Here is a 24514-nt window from a genome sequence, read left to right as displayed (position 1 = left end):
GCATTTTATTAGTATATAATGCTTGTAGAGATACAGTTACCCCCCCGAAAAAAAACATAACCGAAACAAAACCAAGCTTTGGTACTACAATAGACTTCCAATGCTAATTTCATATTGTATACAAAGGGTGACAATTCAGTCTCAATTATATAAAATAATGTTTAAACTATATATATAACCTCAACCTGAACAGTTTTACATTACTACTGAGTATGCTTTAGGAGCGAAACCTAATTTATGATCTCATTCCTTTCTATTAATCCATGATTTTAAGTACACATTGCTCTTCAACAAATTGACAGTCCATATACCTTATTTTACCTGGTTTGGGCTGGTTGAAAATATATATTTAACTGCATTTACGAGTGCACTGGTTCCTGCAGGTTCTGAAATACAAAATCGTAGAAACTGGGAAAAGCTCTTTCAATTTCATACTCTATATTATCTAACATAAAAAATCATATAGGGTTCTAGACTGGTCATCGATCCTTAAACTTTCATTTGATACAAAAATTGCGCAAATATTTTACATGTTTTAAAGTAATGCGTAGGAAATGTTATTCCTGAGTGTTCTTTCTGACAGGGCCCTGAATAAGAATCGTTTTAATGGAATAGTTTTCTTGTATAAATATGCTGCCTCTTGTAATCAACTAAGATTAGTTGGCTCACTGCATCAACTATACTTTTATTAGGCAATGCTGGCCATCTTGGTTGGTCTGCAACGAAAACAATATATTCACTGGAAGGGTGCTACTAGAGGTTATTTCAGCACGTTGCAGAGTTTCAAAACAATACAATTATTCATATCTAAGCTGTATTTATAGACCCAGTGAAAAAAATAAATCAAAATATAATTTTGTGTTTGCTTTGAGTGCGGTAAGTCGTCGTATCGATCCACCACCATGTCAAACTGAAAGGCAATAGCTAAGTCTTGCAATCCTCCACTTCTTGGCTTACAACCAACTATATTTTCGAGGTGGATTGTTGGTGGCTTAACAAACATTCCCGGAGAAAAGACAGGAATCATTATTTTTATTAGCAATAGAAAGAGTGTACCAAATTCTATTTATGGAATAATTTTCTATACATACTTGTGCTATCACTGAATTGGCATATATGACTCACCTATAGCAACATTAATCACAGGTAATGAAAAAATTTAATAACAATATCCTACATACAATCATTTATATAAGCTCTTTGATTAATCCATATTTATCCTAACTCCTATTGGAATTAGCAAATCTTTATTTTTCTTTTTCATCAATAAAATTGAAAAGCATAAAATATATTTTACAACTTCAATTTTCTGGAAATCCAACGGTAGACAGAGAACTTCTCCAGGCGGGTAGTAAAATATTTGCTTAAGTTGGGCGTTCCTTTGGTTGTGCAGGGTGTATAAATATGCATTCAGGTCAGATCAGAATGAAGATATTAAATCTGATGCCTCGTTGCCAGGCAAAAAGTCTTCCACAATATAACATACCCTCATTTACCAGTGGCAAGCCTAATCCCCCCCTCGGTAAACCTACCTAATTAAAGGAGTTTTTTTATTTGTTCTCGTCCTGAATATGCATGAAATAGTTAACACAGGACATTAGGTAAGCAAGGAACCATAATAGTTAACACGGGACATTAGGCAAGCAAGGAACCATCAATCAATTTTCAAAAAACAGAATAGCCAAAATTTTCTATGGCTAAAACATTAGAATTGGGAAGTGTATTGTTTTCCAAAAGTAAATTGGTCTCAATACAATTTAAAAACCAGATTAAGATTAAGGAAAAGATCTCAAAGTATCATACTGTGGATACATTATCCCACTGCAGGGTACTTATTTTCATCCTTTTGATTTTGGGCTTTTTAAAATTTTTTATATAATTTTTTTTTTGGGGGGATGGGCAATTTTATGAGCAGTGAATTTACCAGTACATAAAATAATGTATAAATGATATTTCATGTCAGAAGAACAACTGGGACAGCTGGGACGGTCTTACCCCGGAGAAAACACCCATCAGCAGAGGCAATGATCCAGTACAATTTGGTACCACACAGACACGTTCCTTCTACACAGATTCACATCAGTCGTCCTCAAAACAGTTGGGAGGCCAAATCAATTAGGAAAGTAAGTTACCCACAAAGAACAATGAATCCACATTATATTTGTCAGGTTGCTTAATTAATCTGGTAATAAAATGTATTTAGACCAATTTTCTTTTGGAAAAACAAATTACCGGAGTCCAACATTGACAGAAACTGTATATTGGTTTGATACACATCCATCTAGAGTAGAAAATGTGGAATTTTGGATCAAAACTTACCTATCTTGAACCTTTTTATAGATTGTAAGCCTTGTATCTTTGGTAAATTTTAATCAATTCTGAAAACTTATATTTTTAAACCTGAAAACAGTCTGTCTAAATTAGGAAAGTTTTACATATTCCAGACGATTTATATTAGCGTTATTTTCCGACCCGAGAAAGTAGGGGAAAATAAATCGCTTGAGAAAATTAGTTGGTTTACAGTATAATGAAATTGGGATCTATCTATTTTCCCTTATTTAGACAACTGCTTGATGTTCTGACTGCCAATTACAATTATTTGATATCACAGGTACCACTGTAGTAACATTATGGGGTATGTAAGTCAGTATTAAAGGCATAATAAAATAACAAAGACCATATATTTCAACAAGTATGTTGTATTGTCTGGTGACAGAAGCAAGACATAATTCCTGACAAAAAATTAAGAATTATTGCATTATTATAATGACAGCAATACACTTTATCAATATCATAACTTTCCTCCAAAACATTAACAGATATGCTTTACATAACCAAACAATTTCTTTTTTATGTGTAACATATTGGTTCATGCCAAATCTTTAAAAAAATCTAAATCCTCTGCAGTGTTCTTTCTCAGTACCATTTCTTTTTCATGATGTTAATATTTTCTTTAAGATAAAATACCGGGTTGAGAAGTTTTATAGATCATATAATATTGAAATCAATATAAATTTATTCTTTAGGTGTGTTCATTTCTCTAAATAAATCTAAACATTTTTGTTGACACACATTTATAACTTGCGTGGAGAAGAAAAGTAAACAATAAAATCCTAAGTTATAGTGCATAATAATGCCCTATTTAATTGTTCATAACATTTACATACCAACATTGACACAACTGGAAATAAAAATTGTTCAGGAATATTGCAAACTTTGATCTTTTATCAGTTTAGTTCGTTGAGCATTTATCCAGTACCAAAATTTATAAAATATGGACGGACAAATTTTCATTACACCTTATATTCGTGAATTTATTGTTCACTTCCACCCAAACAAAAATCATTCATTTTACTGTCAAAATAAAATATGGCAGTAAAGCTTATCAATTTAATCTAATCACAAAATATGAAGACTGAAAGACAAGAACTGTTCTAAATAGAACATCTTATATACTGCAAAAAATATACAAGCATTTAGATCTAATTAAATACATGAGAGAAACATTACTCAAGTGTTTATCAGAACACAAATGAAAAACTTGTAATATTTGCTTGAACAACAATGAATTTCATGTATTCCTTAAACTGATCATTACTTTGTTCATTTCACTGTATTTATTATAGGATGAAATGAAATAAAATTCTGTGAAGGTGAACATGGCCTATTCAAACATATACTGAATTAACAAAGGAACTTAATTAAATAAATAATATAAAAAAAAAAAATGGGGTCACTGTAAGATGAACTGGATCAATGACAGCTTTGCTACTAAAAAAAGATTTATATGAAAATAAATAAAATTTGATAAAAAAAAAGAGGAGCAAGGGCAAATGAGTTAATCATATCATACCATATATATATATATATGTTAACTGGAATCATTTAGGAATAAAATGGAGAAAAATGTGACTTTTTGTTGTTGAATATAACTTCATTGTAATCCAAGACTTTTCCACTGATATAATATTATTTCTATTTACCTTGTAATTACAGATATGCAACTTAAGCCAAAACAAATATAGAATCATTCATGCATAAATGAAGGTAAGGAGACTCCTTCTGTTTCCACCTTCTAAACTATCCACAGAATGTCTATTGACAAGATATCATTCCTCTATAACTTGTAATTGTTTAGATCAGGATGTTAAAGCATGAAAAAAAGTTTCTGGGTAATGAACATATAGATGCACAGAATGGAATCATAATGTCCTCATTACTATGATAGGCAGGGCATAAAAAAAATGTTTGGTGCTAATTTCACTTGGTTTAAATGTAAAGTACTCATTTTTCTATCTTTTCAATGTTATAAATAATTGATCATTGATCCTTTTATTGTATAAATCAACTCGATACAATAGGTATAAATGTTGGTTTTGACACTTGTCCAATCAAAAAGGTCGCCATTCTATAATGAGAACACTGACCATTACTTATAGGATAAGTTATATAGTAGATGGACAACTTTTAAAGCTCACAAAAAAAATATATACAGAAATTTTGTTGGTTCTTGATAACTATGGTTTAAATTAGGTAAACAAAAACTTAAAATGAAATGATACACAAGCAATTATAATTGGGAGTGTATTTCTGGAAAAGTAGGAGTGCTACTCTAAACTATATAGTTTTCAGTCTGAAATCAATGACAATGGGTTTTTTTCTGTATCCAATGACTAACGATAAATTATTCAATTTAAGGGAAAAACTCTTTTAGATTAAAAAAGATACATATACAATATATGTACATTGTCGGAAAATGTCAAGTTTATATATCAGACATTGTACATATATTGTTTTCATCCTGCAATTTACACCTGGCACTTGAAGCTTTAGTTGTTTAAATTCAAATAGTTATCTCTGATTTTTCAAAGAAATCAACATCGTTTAAACACAAACCGCAAAGAGGATCCAATAATGAACTGTTACGCAAAAAGAAATATCTACATTACAGCCTGCTTAACATGGAAGCGGGGTAACAGGAGACTTTATTTCTACAAGTACATATAAACAAAAATAAATTTGTGTACCTGTTATTTGCACATTAGTTGGCTGATTGCAGGATAAAACAGTTCAATGTCTTTATCAACAAAATACTCCAAATTCATTATTTCACTTAAAAAACCCACCAATTTGAAAACAAATAAATACCATAAATACTTGATGTAAAGAAGTTTGTATTTAAGAAAAAATAAAAGTATATTGAATACTTTGTTGTAGATACTTTCCCTGAAACAAACTCCCCAATGAATTACGGTGATTACTCTAATGAAGTCAGTATGATTATTATAAACAAAACAAACAGAATTCATACTATAATATGTAAAATATCACAAAGAGCGACAACCAAATTGAAAATAATGGAATCAAAATATGGATATTATTTTCAATTTGTTCTGATTTTAAATGAGAATATAAAGATGAAAAATATTTTGTTCTGATAAGGACCATAAATTAATGAATAGTAAAGTCACTTTTAAAATCACATATGATTGTGTAAATCTATGGCATTTAAGCGCTACAAAGGACTTTGAAACACGACAGTAGCCATGCAGATCACAATATTCTATATGGACTCTCTGTACAATATAATACAATATATACAAACTTTATACATATAACTGCATTTAATATATTTATTCAATATGCAAAAATCTCAAATCTTTAATAGCGCATCCCCATGAAATTAATAACAACTTTTTTTAATCAAAAAATCGTAAGTATTATAAATTTACCATATAACATTCTAGAGATGGTCATGAGACCATGTTTGCTCAGTAATATGTCTGTACCAAGAGTTTGTAAATTACTTGAACATACACAAAACCTTTAAACAGAAGTTCTGACTAGCAGTAGAGATCGTTTACAAGCTCCAGGAATACATATTACATAAAATCATTTTTACAAATTCTGCCTTCAATTTATTTTCTGGTTTGATCAAATATAGGTATAATACATGAAGAAATAAGCACTTATTGTCAAAATAAAAAATAATATGTAAAATTTATGTGATACATAATAATAATAAAAAGTACATAGTGCAGATTGTGTTCTTCTATCTAGTAATTACAACAAGCATTCAAAACCTGAGCAGAAACCACAGATTTATGGCAAGACAACTTTGCTGCAATACTGATATCTTACTGTGTAAAGATAGTCAAGTTTTGTCTTTGACGTTAAATATAAGTTAGTGACACAATAAATATTTTGTTCCAAAAATAGATTATAAATACTGCAAAAGGGAAAACAAGTTTTACCTGAAACTTAACAGAGACAGAACATATAAAATAAATGCATAGATCTAACATTCAAATAAAATAAAAAAAATTAAATGTAATATAAATATCAAGATTATGCTACAGTTTTGAGATATACACAATAAATAAATCTTAATTATTTAACAATGTATACATTTACATAGTAAATTATGAACTAAATCTGGTAACACGAAGATTTAAAGAAGATTTTGCAGCAATAGATCTTGTGACTTCTTGTAAAAATATAAGATTACTACAGTTTTATATTAGTCCAGATGAAACTATTAATCTTTCTTCAAAATTAAGCATAATTGTCTGTCACTTCACCTTAAGAATGATCTTTTCTTATACTACAACATATGATTGTGATAACATATTTATGTGATAGCAGAAAAATTGTAACTATCTAGATGATTGTATTTTACTACAAAATAAGCTTAAAGTATCACAGATGAACAACCTCTAAAACTCTTTCTCCCTCTCTCTCAATCATCACATGATTTGACCTCACGGACAGATATACCAGTTTGATTACATGTGAATTATTACATGTGCAGTTTTATCAAATGATATGATGGCGCTGTATCATTAGGAATACTGAGTAAGATGACAGATTGCATAATGACTGGTCCTTCAGCAAATGATTCATTTCTTCTTAGCTTTCATGTTTTTACTTAGATTTTCCTCTTCCTGTATCTCTTTTCTAAAACCTGCTACCTTTTCTGTAAATACAGATAGTCGTACAATAAAATAATATTTCTACTTTACATGGCTATCTAACACTATTTTGAATATTTTTGTTCTGTTGTGTTACTGATCAAGGAAATGCAGAGAATGGAGCGTAACATTGCACATTAAAGTGATGCAAAATTAGCCAACAGACCAACTTAAATTTTAGCATGGTTAGACAAAATTGACAAAACCTTAGAAAGGCTAAATCTAGATGATTGTATTTTACTACAATATTAGCTTTATGCATTATGAGTAATACTAATTCTTAAAAAAAAATTTACTATTTCAGTTTCAATGGTTTCTATAAAACCGTTCTTTTTAAACAGAATGTCTACATGGCAGAGAACAATTCTTACCTCGTAACTGTGTAAGAGCCTGTATCTTTCTTGCTAATAATGTATCTAATTGCTTTGCATATGCTGAAATATAAAACTTTCATATATACATAAAGCACAAAAAAATAAAACACAACCTTCACAATGTCATCAACAGTATTTCATCTGCACAGACTTTCTATTTGGTAATTATACAGAAAATCATAAAGCCACAATCAGAAAAAATCAACACTAAAATCTCTATTTTTATAATAAGTCCTGGTATCTTTGTGTGATAGTATCATGGTGTTTTATGTGTTTTCTCTCATGTTAACCTATCCAATATACATATCCCATTGTGGTTACAAAGCCCATTCAACACAAACATACTTTTTATCTTTACTTATGTGTGGACAAGTGTAGACAGATGAAAATAGTTTATATGTTCCTGACCCATATCTGGGTATAAATAGGTGAAGATCGTTTATAAGGAGTCCTGTTCCTGACCCATATCTGGGTATAAATAGGTAAGATCGTTTATAAGGAGTCCTGTTCCTGACCCATATCTGGGTATAAATAGGTGAAGATCGTTTATAAGGAGTCCTGTTCCTGACCCATATCTGGGTATAAATAGGTGAAGATCGTTTATAAGGAGTCCTGTTCCTGACCCATACCTGGGTATAAATAGGTGAAGATCGTTTATAAAGAGTCCTGTTCCTGACCCATATCTGGGTATAAATAGGTGAAGATCGTTCATAAGGAGTCTTGTTCCTGACCCATATCTGGGTATAAATAAGTAAGATCATTTATAAGGAGTCCTGTTCCTGATTTTATAATATCACGGATTAACTTCCTATTATTGTGATCTTGTTACAATCAATAATACCTTCAACGTCATAATCCACTTCATCCGTCATTTTTGCAAGTTTTTTATCTTCTGTCGTCCATTTTTGGGTATTCTAAAAATATAACAATAAAATAACGTTCTCATACTCTCTTCACAACTGATATGTTGTAAATTTGTCGGTTATTGTCTTTCTTATGGATAGCATAATTTTTTTCTTACACTTTTCTGAAAATGTGTTAAATGTTGCATATGATAAATTATCACAGTTTCATAATAATAATTGTACACAACATTGATTTACCGTAACACTTTTAAATTCTTTTTCATTTTTACTCTATAATAACATTTTCTTGTCCTTTAGGGTCAGGTGAGATAACACTACATTTTACTTAAAAATTAAATAACAATTGTGAAATGGAAGGACTCAATTTTATCACTCATTATAATGTGTCAAAATTTCCTGAGATTAGATGAAATAAAACTAAATATTATCATATTAAAGTTGAACAAAAATGGTTTAACCTGATGACAAAAGGAGCTGGTTTTCTTGGAACCAAATATTTTATTATCATTTTAAAATAGTTCACATCCTCTCTTTAATGGCCTAACTCAAAATCACAAAATCAAGAGCAGCTGGTCTTTATGGAACCAAACACTATGTGAATATTTCACAAGGATAAGTTAAAACAGATTTTTAGTTATCTTGAGACATGCTTGAATGAAATGACACATTGACTAACAATGGGATACCAAAATATGTCCTTTTTACACAGACATACATAAAATAATTATCTCATCACTATAAAGACCAAGGCTGATAGCTATTTTTTTTTACCTCATTCTCAAATGTTCTCTGGAAAGTTCTATAAATGTTCTCAAAATTGTCATCAAATTTATCACTGTTGTTCGGTCATGACGTGAATATTTTTTTTTACATTTGAATAGTTATCCTTTATTACGTGGAATTTTAATGTATTTAAATACAAAATGCAAGGAACTATATCTTTTTCAACAAGTTCTGACTTTGTTTAATTTCAACATCATTAACAATATCTTGACAACACCTATTGTGGAGTAAAATTATAGAACTTCATTCAGCTAATGCAATAATAAGTTTTATTTCCAACTGATTCTGTTTTGATATCACTATTGAAGCAAAACATTAAATAAGACATGATCCTGAATACAACATACCTCAATCAGGGTTTTGTGTAACATACCTCTATCAGAGTTTTGTGATCGTCTATAATGTCTTCCTCTAGTTCCTGCATATGATTTACAGCTTCATGGAATGTTAACATATCATCAGTCACCTCTTCTTGCTGTCAACAGATATAAAACATTTACTTTATTCATATGAGATTTTCCATTGCCATAATAACAATTTATTGTATGATATGAACTGATGTAGAAACAAATCAACATCCATCATATAACAGTCAATGATAAACAAGATTTGACCAACCAACACCCATCATATAACAGTCAATGATAAACAAGATTCCACCAACACCCATCATATAACAGTCAATGATAAACAAGATTTGACCAGCCAACACCCAATATATATCAGTCAATGATAAACAAGATTCCACCAACCAACATCCATCATATAACAGTCAATGATAAACAAGATTTGACCAACCAACACCCATCATATAGCAGTCAATGATAAACAAGATTCCACCAACCAACATCTATCATATATCAGTCAATGATAAACAAGATTTGACCAACCAACATTTATTATATAACAGTCAATGATAAACAAGATTCCACCAACCAACATCCATTATATAACAGTCAATGATAAACAAGATTTGGCCAACCAACACCCATCATATAACAGTCAATGATAAACAAAATTTGGCGAACCAACACCCATCATATAACAGTCAATGACAAACAAGATTCCACCAACCAACACCCATCATATAACAGTCAATGATAAACAAGATTCCATCAACCATCATCCATTATATAACAGTCAATGATAAACAAGATTTGACCAACCAACATTTATTATATAACAGTCAATGATAAACAAGATTTGACCAACCAACATTTATTATATAACAGTCAATGATAAACAAGATTTGACCAACCAACACCCATCATATAACAGTCAATGATAAACAAAATTTGGCCAACCAACACCCATCATATAACAGTCAATGATAAACAAGATTCCACCAACCAACACCCATCATATAACAGACAATGATAAACAAGATTCCACCAACCATCATCCATTATATAACAGTCAATGATAAACAAGATTTGACCAATCAACATCCATCATATAATAGTCAATGATAAACAAGATTTGACCAACCAATTACAAGGGGTTATCAACACCAATATAGTCATGAAATTTGACTGAAAGTTTAAACAGCAAGAAAGTTCTATATCCCACATATTGTAATGTAACCAATCACATTATAGGTTAATTTGTATGGTAAATGAGCAATTTAAAAACAAATAAATAATGTCAAAATTGAAATGTAAACAAGGGAGCCCTCAGAAAATCATTCTGAGGAGTGCAACTTACATTAGTGGTTCTCAGTAACACCAGATCACTGTTTTGAGGAGACATTGCTCCAAGGTTATAGTTGTTGGGTAAAGCTACTTCAGCTGGTTTTCCCTCCACTGGCCCTCCTGGACCAAGTTCTTTTACTCTATAAAGGAAAGTATAACATTTCAACCTAATTTTATTAGCAGGGAACAAGAAATGTTCCAATCCTTGCATTTTGGTATTAAACATAGAACACCATAATCATGATAGTGATCACTTGAATTTAACAAATTAGATGATAAGAAGCATTCATATCCTCACATAGATCTCATACTTTCTCAATCTTAGTTGTAAATTTAGTGTAGTAAATATTGTAATTTTAATATTTAAACAAATTAAAAACTTGTCCTCACTAGATAGTATTACCTAGATATTGGCAGTTATATTACAACACTAGTATATAATTTTCTATCAGTTATGTATACAAATAAAATGCAGTGTCAATTTCACCTTTACAATCTTGGCACAATTTAATTGTTCTTATTATAAACATAATCCATTAATTGCATCTTTTACAAAAATTTGTAACACACAAAATCCCGTTAAATATTCTGTGCTAGCCATACTGAACTGCTGAATAGTATATACTGTAAATTCACAAATTCTATCAATGGTTATTATTATGATAATTGTAACAGGATAAGTTTAATAGCAAGAAGGAAAACATGGATTTTAATTTTTCAAAGCATTATTTGTATGCCACATTTCTTGACATTGCAATAATTAAACTCACATTTCTGTCCATTTTTCAACAATCGCAACAAAAACAAATGCTTTAAACTGAAATTTTCTGTACTTTTTACAAGTATTTTTTCTTGTAAGAAATTTATGTGAAAATTGCTGCCGAGAGACACTATGGTTAAGTGTTGTTTATGTTGTAAAGGAAACTTATAACTCAGATGCATATTTCTCACAGTAGACAACGCATCATAGATATACATTCCTAAAGTTTATCTGAAGGATATACATTCCTAAAGTTTATTTGAAGGCATAATGCTGACATTTTCTTATCAGAATTTATCTGAAGACATAATGCTGACATTTTCTTATCAGAATTTATCTGAAGGCATAATGCTGACATTTTCTTATCAGAATTTATCTGAAGACATAATGCTGACATTTTCTTATCAGAATTTATCTGAAGACATAATGCTGACATTTTCTTATCAAAATTTGTCAAGTGGACCTGTTTAACCATCTCAACTATGTTACAAGTAAGATAACTAAAATTAGAGCCAATTAAATAGTAACTGTTGAAATAAGTGTATATATTTACCTATCAGCATAACGTAGTGTGTTTAATGTATGCTCACAACAACTCATCCCTGGTGATACCATAGCAATCTGTAGAAAATAAACAAGCATAGGAACAGCTGCCCAGGATCACATGATATGCCCACCTTTATGGCTTAGGGGTCATCCATAATTGTCAACCATTATCCAAAGTGTACAAAATGTGCACTTGGGGGGAGGGGGTTAAAAAATCAACATTTTTACCGTACGCTTTTTTTTTTATTTCCGGAATTTTTTCCCATTCATTAAAACCAACAAATCAACAAAACGATATCTTTATACTCTTTATTCTGACAAAACACAAGCATCACAGATAGATGTCATCAAATAAAACAGTCAGATATGTTTCAGTTTATTTTCAATGCAAATTTCTATATTAAACTAAATTGTAATAGATAGGATCTTCTTTTTATTAAGAATGATTAATTCTTGTCTTGAAATCTGAAAATGGTCAATGTACACTTTTTGAGGGAGGGTGGGGGGTCTGAGAAAGTGTATGTTTTGTACACTTTGGAAAATGGTTGACAATTATGGATGACCCCTTATGCATCTTGAAATTATTGCAAAAAAATATAATGCATTTATATAATATTGAAGAAGGCATTAAATTAGAAATCAGAAAAAATCAAATTTATATTCAATTTAGGGATGATAATATTGAGTATTGGTCTCAACCTGTTTTATCCTGAAAAAATTTCACTCTCTGACCCAGGAGTCATAGTCAAATGAAGGTTCACCCATCAATTGCAAAATCTAGGCAGTACACAGTGTAATATGAAAATTTAATCAAGTTTCAAATGAAACAATACTGTTGACATTTATTTTTATTTTCTATGAATATTAAGAAATAACGCACAATTATAAGAACTTTATAATAAAGCCAACTAGGCTATCTCATTGCCAAAAATACAAATAAATTAGAAATCTAAAGGTTATCAGAAAATTTCAATGAAATTACAAAAATTCACAATTTTGAGTCTTACTTTTCTCAAAAACAAGCACGATACCTGTGTTTTATTTTGTGATTTTTCAAAGATTTTAACTGGCCCTACAGGTATTATAAAATGACAAAGATAACAAGACAAGGTAAAACTGATTCCACTGCCCTTCACATAACATGCTTAACTGGTAAATAACTTACCATACATGTCCTGGAATTTTCTCCAATAAATGAATCCCGAAGGACCTGAGTAAGTTTACTAGCTCTGAATGGTTGATGAGCTCCTTTCTGGCTCAATTTTCTTATACATTCCTGTAATGCAAAACATAACCTATGGTCACATTCATATAAATAAAATTACAAATATCTTAAATCCTGAAAACATCAATAAAACTATTCAGAGACAGTACCCCAATGACAAAAATAACCAAAAATAATATATTTCCTTTTTTTAAACCTGCTACTATAATAATGTTATAAATGTAATAAATGCATAGGTTACTGACAAGAAAACAAAGAGTAACATGATTGTCTAGAATATGTAAAAGAAACATAATGGACTTGCTGTAAACTGCCAGGGCTGATAAAATACAAGGAAAGTGGAAAGTCTTTTATGACTTATTTATGGAGCATAATCGCAAAAGCCTACAAGAAAATATTAAAAAATGTGTAATGCTAAAAACTTACAATGCCAAAAATGCAAATTTAATTCAAAAATTCTGAAAAAAACTTTATTACTGTTTGGTCCAATAAGGGACTACTGAATGGTAGGATAACCAGTGAAATGTTCACAAAGACCTAATCACAAACCATAATCTGTTTAAAACTAACGATCTTCCATAGATTTGAACAGTGGTTTAAGGAATGTACATTAAATTTATTTACTGTCGAGTTTCCATACTTCATTTTTATGAGTATCATATGTTTTTCTAATTTTTTCACTACTTTCACATTTCCCAACTGATTGTGAAAAAAATGTTCTCCTCACTAGTGAAATATCTGTTCTCGGCAAATGATTGGTCGAAATTTAATTACGACGTCAAATTTTCTTGATTTCTTCTGAGTTTCCTATTGTGACGTCATGAAAAAAGGCGACCATGCCTGACGATGTTACATATAAAAAACACAACTTTCTGCAAATCTTTGGAAAGGAAGGATAAACTTTGTTTAGATATAGTCTAAAAATCATAAGAGAAACAGATTCCACCCTATAACTCATGTGTTACGATATTTCTCACTCTCAATAGCTAAATTTTGATTATTTAAAAAGCTAAGAAAGCCTCTCGCTTTAAAAATTAAAATTTAACTGCCTCGAGTGGAGAAATATCTTAACATTTGTTGTAGTGGTAAAATCTATATTTCTTAATATGTCTTATCCACTAATCATCTTCTCACATTCTTTCATGTACATAACCTTACATTATTTATACATTTTATTGTAAAAACCTTTTGTTAATTTCTTTAAGCCATTATATTTGACCTGGCCACATAGTTGAATATACATTACAAACTTTCATTGAAATATACATGGAGAAACAGAATATGCTATCAAACTTTATTATTATAAATACCTTTAATGCTAACAAACTTTTGTTGATTTCTGCACCTTCCATCCTTGTCTGTCTGTCTGAACTTGATGTATCAGCACCTCGTTCATTACCTGAAAATATAGTTACAAGTTTCAAGATCAAATCCAATAAGTTATTTCATTTTGCAAAATCTTTAAAAATCAATTTTCTGATATCATGAGAGAAAATGTCAAATAGAATAAAATAAATGTGTTAATATTAATAATCTAAATAGTATCGTTGATTCCTGTATGATTAAAACATAATGGCAATTTTTATATGATTTACAGAAAATGTGAACAATGCAAGAAAAAAATAAAGATTACAAACTAGACATAACAACTTACCTGCCAAATCTATTAAAGAAAATTTACCATGCAATCTACCATTACTCCTGAAATATTATAAAGTCATTATTTTACAGACTTTCTCATATTTATTTACATCTGATCCATGATGAATTCAAAGTATCTTTATGTACATTCAATGACATATACATACTGAAAGTAAACATTTACTCTGTTTTCTGCTGGTTTACATAATTCATACATGATTTTGATGGTGATATTAATGTTGACTTTCATACCATGAAAAACATACACATCATGAAACAAATTGCTTAATGTTATTATTCTTAACTGTTATATCTAAGGTATTTTAAGACTGAACCACAAACCCTGCAACATTTTCGTGTGCCTATACCAAGACAAGAACCTCGTCAGCAGTTTTCATATGCCATATTTGACTGTTTATCCATTTATTGGAAAATTGAGTTTTAACAGCAGATTTTATGATTAAGAATTGTGATAATCGTAGAAAAAAGTGATAGTTTAAAATTCGTGGAATGTCCTTTTTTCTGTATGTCATGTACCTTTTCCGTACAAAAATCTGGAATACTGCATGTGATCGAGAAGAATGTTGATTGGCCGATGTCTGTCCTGATGTCCGTACATTATTACCATGTTGTATAAGTCGTAAAACATCATCGACACTGTCTATGGCTTCTTCCTTAAGTCCTACCACTTGCACTTGAGCTTTGTGGTCCTCTAATACTCGTAATTTTAATTTCTTATTCAATAAATCAAACACCTGAAAAAGATAGGACAGGTCTCATTAAAAAGGCAATGTGAATTCTTTCTCCTTATGCATTTTCTTAAGGTAAATACTAACTTATATCTTGCTATATATATAAATTATCCTCTAAGTTTCAATGTCATCTATCCTTTGTCAACAAATATTTTAAAGAACAAAGATACTGTTCTGTTTTTCCTTCCTGCTTACAATCAATCAAAGTATTTAATCAGTAGTCATACCAGATATACTGTGGTATACATTTATGCAAATGTATCATATAAATGAGTACTGATTATCAGTTTTTCAACACATTTTATTAGGTCTTTAAAAATTGTTTTATCATACATAGTTGGAACAATTTTTTTCTTACTTTCATCTCAAATTGTCATATAAAAAATTTTGTGACATAGCAAAGCCTTGATACTATATGGTTGTTATATGAATATTGTTCTGAGTAGAATACTTTATTACACGATCTTGCATCAAAATGGCATCATAACTTCCTTTGCTTTTCTTGGGTTCAATTACAATGAAGTGATTTCTACCTCAGGATGGCAGATAAGTCGACATTTTATGACTAAAATTGACAATATTTATAATAAAATATTCAAGACATACAAGTATTTTTTCTTGTAAGATTCTTTTTGAAAACAGCAACAGGTAAACCATAAACAGAAGCAATAAACACAGTCATATAGACTTCTGTAATCAATTTTACAATGCAGTCACGTACATAACTCATTTTCTTAAGCCTACCAGGTGTTTAGGTTAAAATAGATTGAATCTGATTGGAATACATGGGACCTTGTGTAAAGCTTCTTTTTAATGAGTGCATTTATAATTCTATTTCTTACTTATTACAGCATTTAATGGTATACTTTTATCATTATAGAAGACAATTCTATTACATTGTGTTGTTGTGATTTTCGTTATTAAATTCTGTAATGATAGGATTATTATTAAAACTTGTCATGCTTGTTCTGCTTCTAAATAAATTAACCTTTTTTTCTGTACCTACGATTTGACCTTGAATATTTTGCTACCAATAATTTAACATCTCATTGACCTGTGACAAACTACTTACTTTACCACTATAAATCTCAAAGAAACTTGAATGAACTGTAAGATCTGATTTCTTATACTTGGAATGGTAAAGTTTGAACACATCTCTAGCTGTAAGACAAAGATAAACAATGTTATTACATTCTATCTATTTTAAATAAAGTCATGTGATTATGGTCTTTGTAAGACAAAGATAAACAATGTTATTACATTCTCTCTATTTTAAATAAAGTCATGTGATTATGGTCTATGTAAGACAAAGATATACAAAATTATTTCATGTCCCCTCTTAATTTATAATAAAGTCATGTGATTATGGTCTATGTAAGACAAAGATATACAAAGTTATTTCATGTCTCTTAATTAATAATAAAGTCATGTGATTATGGTCTATGTAAGACAAAGATATACAAAGTTATTACATGTCTCTTAATTAATAATAAAGTCATGTGATTATGATCTTTGTAAGACAATGATAAACAAATTTATTACATGTCTCTTAATTATAAAGTCATGTGATTATGTCTCAAGATCAAACAGGAAACTCTGAAATGGGAAAAATACAAAACCTCACATAAAATTATGATTATCTATGCTTGTGGTCAATGTTTAAAGAGCTGTCAAATCATACTTTAAAGACCAAACAGCCTATTCAGTTCTACCAGTGATTTTTCCTTAAAATTTTGTGTGAAGGTATTTCATGATTTGAGGAACAAAATATGATAAAAAAAATTGGGGGTCACCGACTTAGTTTTGTCACTATAGCAACCTCAGTTTCGTGTTTTCCCGAATATTAACATGATATTTGCTTGTTATTTAAACTCTCAAAAAATCCCATTATATCAAACCTACAAGCATAATTCTTGTTTCATGTTAAACAGTAGATTTGTGTCTATCAAATACAGGTTCAAGAGTTTAAGACTCTTATTGTTTTGATCTTAAAAAATATGATTTATTTCATTCCCGCCAAAAATAAAACGCAAGAATGAAAAACGTTTCAAGTATTAAAAAATATCTACCAGTGATTTTTTTCATAAAAATTTCAAGAAAGAAAGTGCCATGTGTACTCTTCAAAATAAAGCAAAAAAATGTATATGTCACCGACCTTTCAAAAAAGTTGTGATTAATTTTCATGTTTTTTTCTCGCTCGTTTTGAAGAAAAGAGTAGTCTTTCTTCAGAACATTCAATCTGACGTCATAGTACAAGTTTTCCTTGCTGGCGCACTGTTTGAAAAAAAATGCAAATTGGACGTTTGAAACCCACATTTAAATTTTCAATAATCAAGAATAACAACTATATTCACCTACTTTATTATCCGGTAATACAAGAGATCACATGTATGTATCAGTATCAGATCTCATGATGTTGTTGCCGCACAAATTTAACCTTCAGAAACACCATCCGTCGGAATGAAAAATTGTTCAAAATAACCTTTTACGACGCTTTAGAAAGGAAAGTCTGTTTTTGTCCTCTCCCTCTCATTAGCAAAATCATTGAAAATAAAAAGAGAAATGAAAGACGACACTGGCTTACTTACAGACTATTTGACTATATTAGACCAGATGTGTGGGTTTTTTTGTCGCGTCAATTTCAGAACTTCGCCCTAACGCACTCTTTCGCTACTGTTGACAGACGGACAGACATTAGCACGGACGGACTTCTTTATACTATTATGTGTCCCGACTAAGACGAGCGTATACAAATTATTCCATCTAGTTCGTGGATTCATTATTTCTGAATATTTAAAATATAAGAAAATTAAAATTATAGGTATAATATATGAATTAAATTTTTTGATTCTAAAACATTTTACATCCATTTAACCTATCATAAAATACGATCCCCGTTATTACTACCTCACGTGTTTTGAATAAACGAGACAGTAAATATAAAATACAAATAAGTTTTTAATTCAAAAAATGATTTAGAATTTAAGAAATAATTTTCCGTTGAAAACTATAAAGTATTTCTCAAAACAGGATGAAATATTATGAATCTAAATAGCTCATTTTGGAAATTAAAACAAAGACAAGGTTGTATGTATAGATTGCAGGCATTGAAAATCGAAATTTGTTTTCAATCTTTCCGGTCATTGTAGCTTTTTGAAAGTGAGAAATTTTATGTTTGATCTTATTCTTGAAGCAATTGTTTTTGTCATAAGTTAAATTTTAGTTTTAAAAACCGTAAATTTTTATTTTAATTTACATTCACTGAGTATATTAATTTCTTATATTTTTTGCCTTAAGCTTCTGTGAGATCAGGCGAAATCTTTATCATTTCTCCTTGAGACAATTTGAAATGAAACAAATGACAAAAGACAATGAACCTTTATCATTTTTATTTTTACTATAAGATTTTGTCAATTAAGCAGTATAGATAAAATTTAACTTCATTGCAAGATCACCATTATTTTACGAGAAATAAGATAATCTCAACATGCATACGTTGCCAGTATATCGAAACTTCTAGAAAGTATTGTTTATCGGCCTATCCTTCTGAAAACTCAGTTTTGAAAATCACATATTAAGTTAAAATTCTAAGCGTAAGTCATATAAATTTACCAGTGTAAAGTTACACGGGCGTACGAGATTTGCGCCGATTTAAACAAAAAATCGATCTTTAATTTGCGCCGATTTGATTCTTTCATTAGCGCCTATTTTATTTTTTTTATCACTAGCCCGATACTTTATTTGCTATACGAGTAAATACATGTACATGTAGTAAACCTAGAATGTATATTGCATGGTAATATATGGATATAAATAGTGTTCCCTTATGTTTAAGATAATTTTGGTCATATTGTACGAGAACTTCGTTTTGACACGAGAAAGAAAAGATGGCTTTCGTTATTGGCAAGTACAACAAGTATAGAAAAGATAAAATGACAAGAAAGGAATATATCAGATGTGTGGCATATAAATTCTCGGCAAGATAATAATTCATTGTACTAGTATTACATTTTTATGGATTTTATTGTGGTGCTTTGAAATGTTGTACATAGAATTTTACTCCGTGATTTTAGTGGATGTAAACAGAGTGCACAAATATCTTTTAAATTGACTTATCTTGCTCGAAATTCTACTCCCACCTCCCCTTTGTGAGCAGGGGACAACAGTTATATAGTCATGTTATAATTGACAATTCATAACATATGTACAACTGGCTAACGGAAGAGGTTTATATGATAAATAAAAAAATAAATTTCACCTATAATTTGACGTTTTTTTTTCATGGCTAGAAACAACGTCATAGAGCTTTTATGTCACTACCAAGTTGCGTTAGTTGATGCGCATCAACAATAGGCTGTTTGGTCTTTAACTCAATATGTTCAACCATTACAATATGGGTGAAAATAAAACATTAAATTTTTTTTTAGAGATATAACAAAAGTTGAACTATGATCTTTTGCCGACTAAGTGTTCTGAAAACTAGAATTTCATGAGGGATGAATGTTAAAACCCATCACATGGAATATCATGATCACCTGAAGCTGGATATCAAAGGAGTAGAGCTATTAACCCCAAAAAACGGTCTTGTAAAGTTGCAATATTAAAACATCAATTGTTCAAGTAAATTTACTGTGAATGTATTGCTAAATGTATTATTTTTGTAAGTATAATAAGAAAAAATATCTACTACATATATTATAAATATATTAGCCTGAAATAGGAATAGATTTCATTTTAGTACATTTTTCTAGAAATTCAACACCCTTTTCGACCTTATTTCGTGATTTCATTTGTGGCGCGATCCCTCCCCCATTGAAATTTTGGTTGAAAAGTAAAGAATATGGTATATTTAAAATATTTCAGCAAAATATTTGTGGCGAGGGGTGGCGCCACATTTAATTTTTCAGAAAACTGACATAAATTTCACCAAATTATGCCAAAAATCAAACGTTCACAAATTCCCCTACATTTATGACGTCAGAAATATATCACTAATGATGTAATTGGTCAAAATCTTTTAGAACTGAAACTATTGGACATTTTAACATATGTTTTCATATAATTTTCACAACATCATTGCAGTTAAAAGAAAATCAGGTTTTTAGGGCCAAATTTACGAATAGTGAACCAACTCCTTTTACAATTTTGGATTTCTGAAAGATGCAACAAAAATTTCCTACATGGTCATTATGTGTAAGACTATATTAGAATTTTGTTAACAGGAGGTTAATAAGTTAATTAGAAAATGCATCACACAGTATTGCATGTATTCCTTAGGAAAATGCAACCAAAATATTAATAAGACGGATTGACAGAAACACATATAGAAGGACAACCATAAAACTGTATACCCCTGCTTTGAAATGGGGGTTTAATAATAATAAGAGCTTACCTGCTAAACAGTATATACCCTTGGAACAGTCCTGCTGTCCTTTTGTCGAAAAATCTCCACCCATAGTCTGAAAATTACAATGGAATTTCATTTGTACTATAAACCGTCATGTACTACAACATTTAAAGAAACAAAAAAATGTCTACTTTACATTTTATTTCAATTTGAAACTTAGGCATTGCATTTTTCTATGGTTTTGATAAACTGGAATTTGACAGCATTTCATTACAGTACAAATCTTATAAAATACATGTTACGCTTTTATAAATAGATTTTTTTAAGTTGTGTTTTTTTACATGTATTTTTTTGTCTGCCCCCTGATCTGTGTCAGGGTGGGGCCAAAATACAATACATGTGACAAAGTAGAGATGTAAAATTGTACTAACAGTGCAAAATTTTATATCTAACACACAGAGGTATAGTTAATATCTTACATGTGTTTTTCCACTCCCAGTTTGTCCATAAGCAAAACATGTTGACATTCCACCTTCAAATATACTCTCCACTAATGGTTTGGCAGTAAATCTATAATGGAGATCTCATAAAAATTAAAAATGCACAAATAAAATAAAAAAACACATGTATCTAATATGTTCTCCCAGGGCTGTTTTAGTTCTGCTTTATTCCGTCCTATTGCCTTTTGCTGCTGTCCTATTGGACAAATTGCATCTCTATTGATTATTTCAAGTTTAATTTCTTTTTCCTTGTGTTTATGGCAAGTTTTCTGACAATTTATCATATACTTAGTAGTAAATACAGATAAATTGTATATGTAATACGGTCAAAGGCAATCGTGCTGTATCAGCCATCCGTGATGATATTGATATCAGTCACGGTTGGAAAGGCTTTATCACACCTTTAATCTGTATGACGTCACATCATCGATAGCAGTCACTGTTGCAAAGACTTTATCAAACCCCTAATCTGTATAACGTCATGTCACATAAAAAAAATCTACTTGAGGTATATAATAAAGTGTATATATGGCTTTTTCAATATCACACACCGTATCAACCCTCAACCAATATAATCCCTCGAGCAGAGCTCTTGGGATTATATTGGTCTCTCAGGTTGATACGGATGTAATATTGAAAAAGTCATATGATATTCTCTATATATTTAACTCTTACCATGCTGAATTGTTTCTATAACTATGCAAATTATATGCAAATGAGGTATATCCTGCTGCTGATGCATACTGATTCCATTAAAGCTAAGATAGGGGATCACAGGACCGCGTGGATGGTGTGAGGAGGTGAGTTGGTGGGAATCTGCCCCAAAGTTGGTCATTGGGTGCAAAAAGCGTCAATTTTGACAATTTTTCTTCCTTTTTTTTTTTACCTGGAAGTAAGAGGGATACTGATAAATGTATCCCATTGTAGTCTGCATGTAGGGTGGACACAAGTGACCACATTAACCACAACAAAAACCTAGGTAGGAGTGAAACTGATCTGGGTACAGCAGTCTAAAGAAGGTCATTTGCAAAAAAAATCCGGAATTTCTTGAATTTTACCGATTTTTGGCTTCAACTGGACCTGCAACTGGAAGTAGTCGTTCACCAAGTGAATTTCAATAATAAACACGATAAGTAGTTATATTCCCACGGGTTTACACTATTTTGGGAAGTTTTAGGCCTCTGAACTGTGTGCATCAGGCACCAAAGGGAAGCCCACCCCTCCAGAAAAACCACTTATAGCAGATTTCAATTTTCCAAGTTCGTATTTGAGCTCTAAATGCACCTTAAACCTGAGAAACATGACAATAAATAGCCTTAGGTTGATGGAACAAGCATCAACTTTGAAAATAAAGTCAGACAGTTGACCTCTAAAAGTATCAAGAGCATTGGAGCCAAAATACGGCCCCGCATGGTAAGGGTTAAATGTCTACATTTTCCTTGTGTTTATGACAAGTTTTCTGACAATATATTTAAATGTCTACCTTTTCTTTGTTCTTATGACAATTTTCTGACAATATATTTAAATGTCTACCTTTGTTTGTGTTTATGACAATTTTCTGACAATATATTTAAATGTCTACCTTTGTTTGTGTTTATGACAATTTTCTGACAATATCTTTAAATTTCTACCTTTTGTTTGTGTTTATGACAAGTTTTCTGACAATATATTTAAATGTCTACATTTTCTTTGTGTTTATGACAAGTTTTCTAACAAATCTTAAAATTTCTAAATTTCTTCTAGTTTACTTACCTGTATACCATATCATTTGTAGCATTTTCATCAAAGGCATAATCAAATCTAAATGTTTGGTTTTCTAAGAACTTGGTTAAGTCTACTTTTGTTTTAGGTTCATGTACTAGGACATTTTCTTTGTTGGGTAATGTTAATACATCTATATCCTTCTTCGAAAGCTCTGAAAAAGAACGTTGATTTTTGGAAGACTTGATATTGCTTGAATATGTAAATGCATTTCAGATTCATGAACAAAGATATACAATAGCCAACAACATTCCTGATATTTTGTTCTACAACATGACATTTCTGATCAAGCAAAAGCTGGTCAATTTTTCAAGGCCGATTCCTCAAAATATTCATGTCTGAAAACTACATCGTCTGCCATTTTGATTACACAAAATCTGAAGACCTTTCTTTTGAAGATATATAAACATGGTAAATAAAAATTTTAGAAATTGTTTGAGGCAATCTTGACTAATTGTACCACATGGAAGTGCTAACAGATGGACAGAGAGCCAGAGTGATTACTATAGTACCCTTATTATTTGGACTTGGAGGCAACCAGTCAGTGGAGATGTTGTATATTTTAATATTCTTTTGGGTTGATTTTACCTTTTTTATTCAGAGGCCTTTTTCTGACACAGACACAAATCTGGTGGTTAACAATAGGATCAGAAGAAGTTAATGGTCTGAAATCAAGTCCAGCTCGATATTCCCTGCAAATATATTAATTAAGTATTAAGGTTTGATTTCAACTCCGTGTAGATATTCCATGTAAATATATCAAATAGTATGCAACTAAGGCTGTAGGCAAGAAAAAAATCTAATTGTCCTTCATGGACTGACAGTATATATATATATATATATATAGAGATTCAACCACTGCACTTCAGACAGATAAAATATCAAAATTTAAAGGTCAAGAGTTGAGAAATGTCTGAATGCATGTAAAATCGGTTTCTCTTGTGATATTTAGATATGTAGACATCTTTCTTTTTCAATGACTTCAAAAATATGAGCTCCCTCTATGTGATGTCATCAGACATAGTCACCTTTTTTTTTATAGGAAAACGAGATTTGTTTAAGTCATTATTGATTTTTGACCAATTAAAAATTGAGATCAAATAAACCACAGGTTGATTATAGAAAAATAATCAATCATTCAGGAAAAGTATAAATGAGCTAAGCTTGAGAAAACTTTCTACTAAACTGGAGGAAAACATTTGTCGTGCTATTTGAGCCAGAAAATTGCTGACAAGCTTACAGAGCATTTTAAAAAAGACTAGTAAGAGCTTTCAGTGTGTTAAACTTACCGCTAAGA

General features: G+C 30.4%; 1 protein-coding gene across 1 annotated transcript in view; it reads right to left on the bottom strand.

The window, feature by feature from the left end:
- Window positions 1-2683: 2683 nt before the first annotated feature.
- LOC127735931 (kinesin-like protein KIF2A) overlaps window positions 2684-24514 on the bottom strand; it is a 32192-nt gene continuing 10361 nt past the window's right edge. The window contains exons 7-21 of the mRNA XM_052246378.1: window positions 23806-23909; window positions 23209-23371; window positions 21436-21526; window positions 21002-21068; window positions 16682-16770; window positions 15395-15612; window positions 14871-14917; window positions 14527-14615; window positions 13157-13267; window positions 11999-12066; window positions 10699-10825; window positions 9368-9469; window positions 8187-8259; window positions 7343-7405; window positions 2684-6976 (exon numbers count right to left, since the gene is read on the bottom strand). Coding sequence (XP_052102338.1) covers window positions 6900-6976; window positions 7343-7405; window positions 8187-8259; window positions 9368-9469; window positions 10699-10825; window positions 11999-12066; window positions 13157-13267; window positions 14527-14615; window positions 14871-14917; window positions 15395-15612; window positions 16682-16770; window positions 21002-21068; window positions 21436-21526; window positions 23209-23371; window positions 23806-23909 — 1489 coding nt within the window. The 3' untranslated portion in view covers window positions 2684-6899. The remainder of the gene's footprint in view (window positions 6977-7342; window positions 7406-8186; window positions 8260-9367; window positions 9470-10698; window positions 10826-11998; window positions 12067-13156; window positions 13268-14526; window positions 14616-14870; window positions 14918-15394; window positions 15613-16681; window positions 16771-21001; window positions 21069-21435; window positions 21527-23208; window positions 23372-23805; window positions 23910-24514) is intronic.

The sequence above is a fragment of the Mytilus californianus genome, unplaced genomic scaffold, assembly GCF_021869535.1.
Source record: "Mytilus californianus isolate M0D057914Y unplaced genomic scaffold, xbMytCali1.0.p SCAF_1, whole genome shotgun sequence".
Taxonomy (NCBI): Eukaryota; Metazoa; Mollusca; class Bivalvia; order Mytilida; family Mytilidae; genus Mytilus; species Mytilus californianus.
The sequence above is the reverse complement of the archived record's forward strand: the minus strand, read 5'-3'. Positions and strand labels throughout refer to the sequence as shown.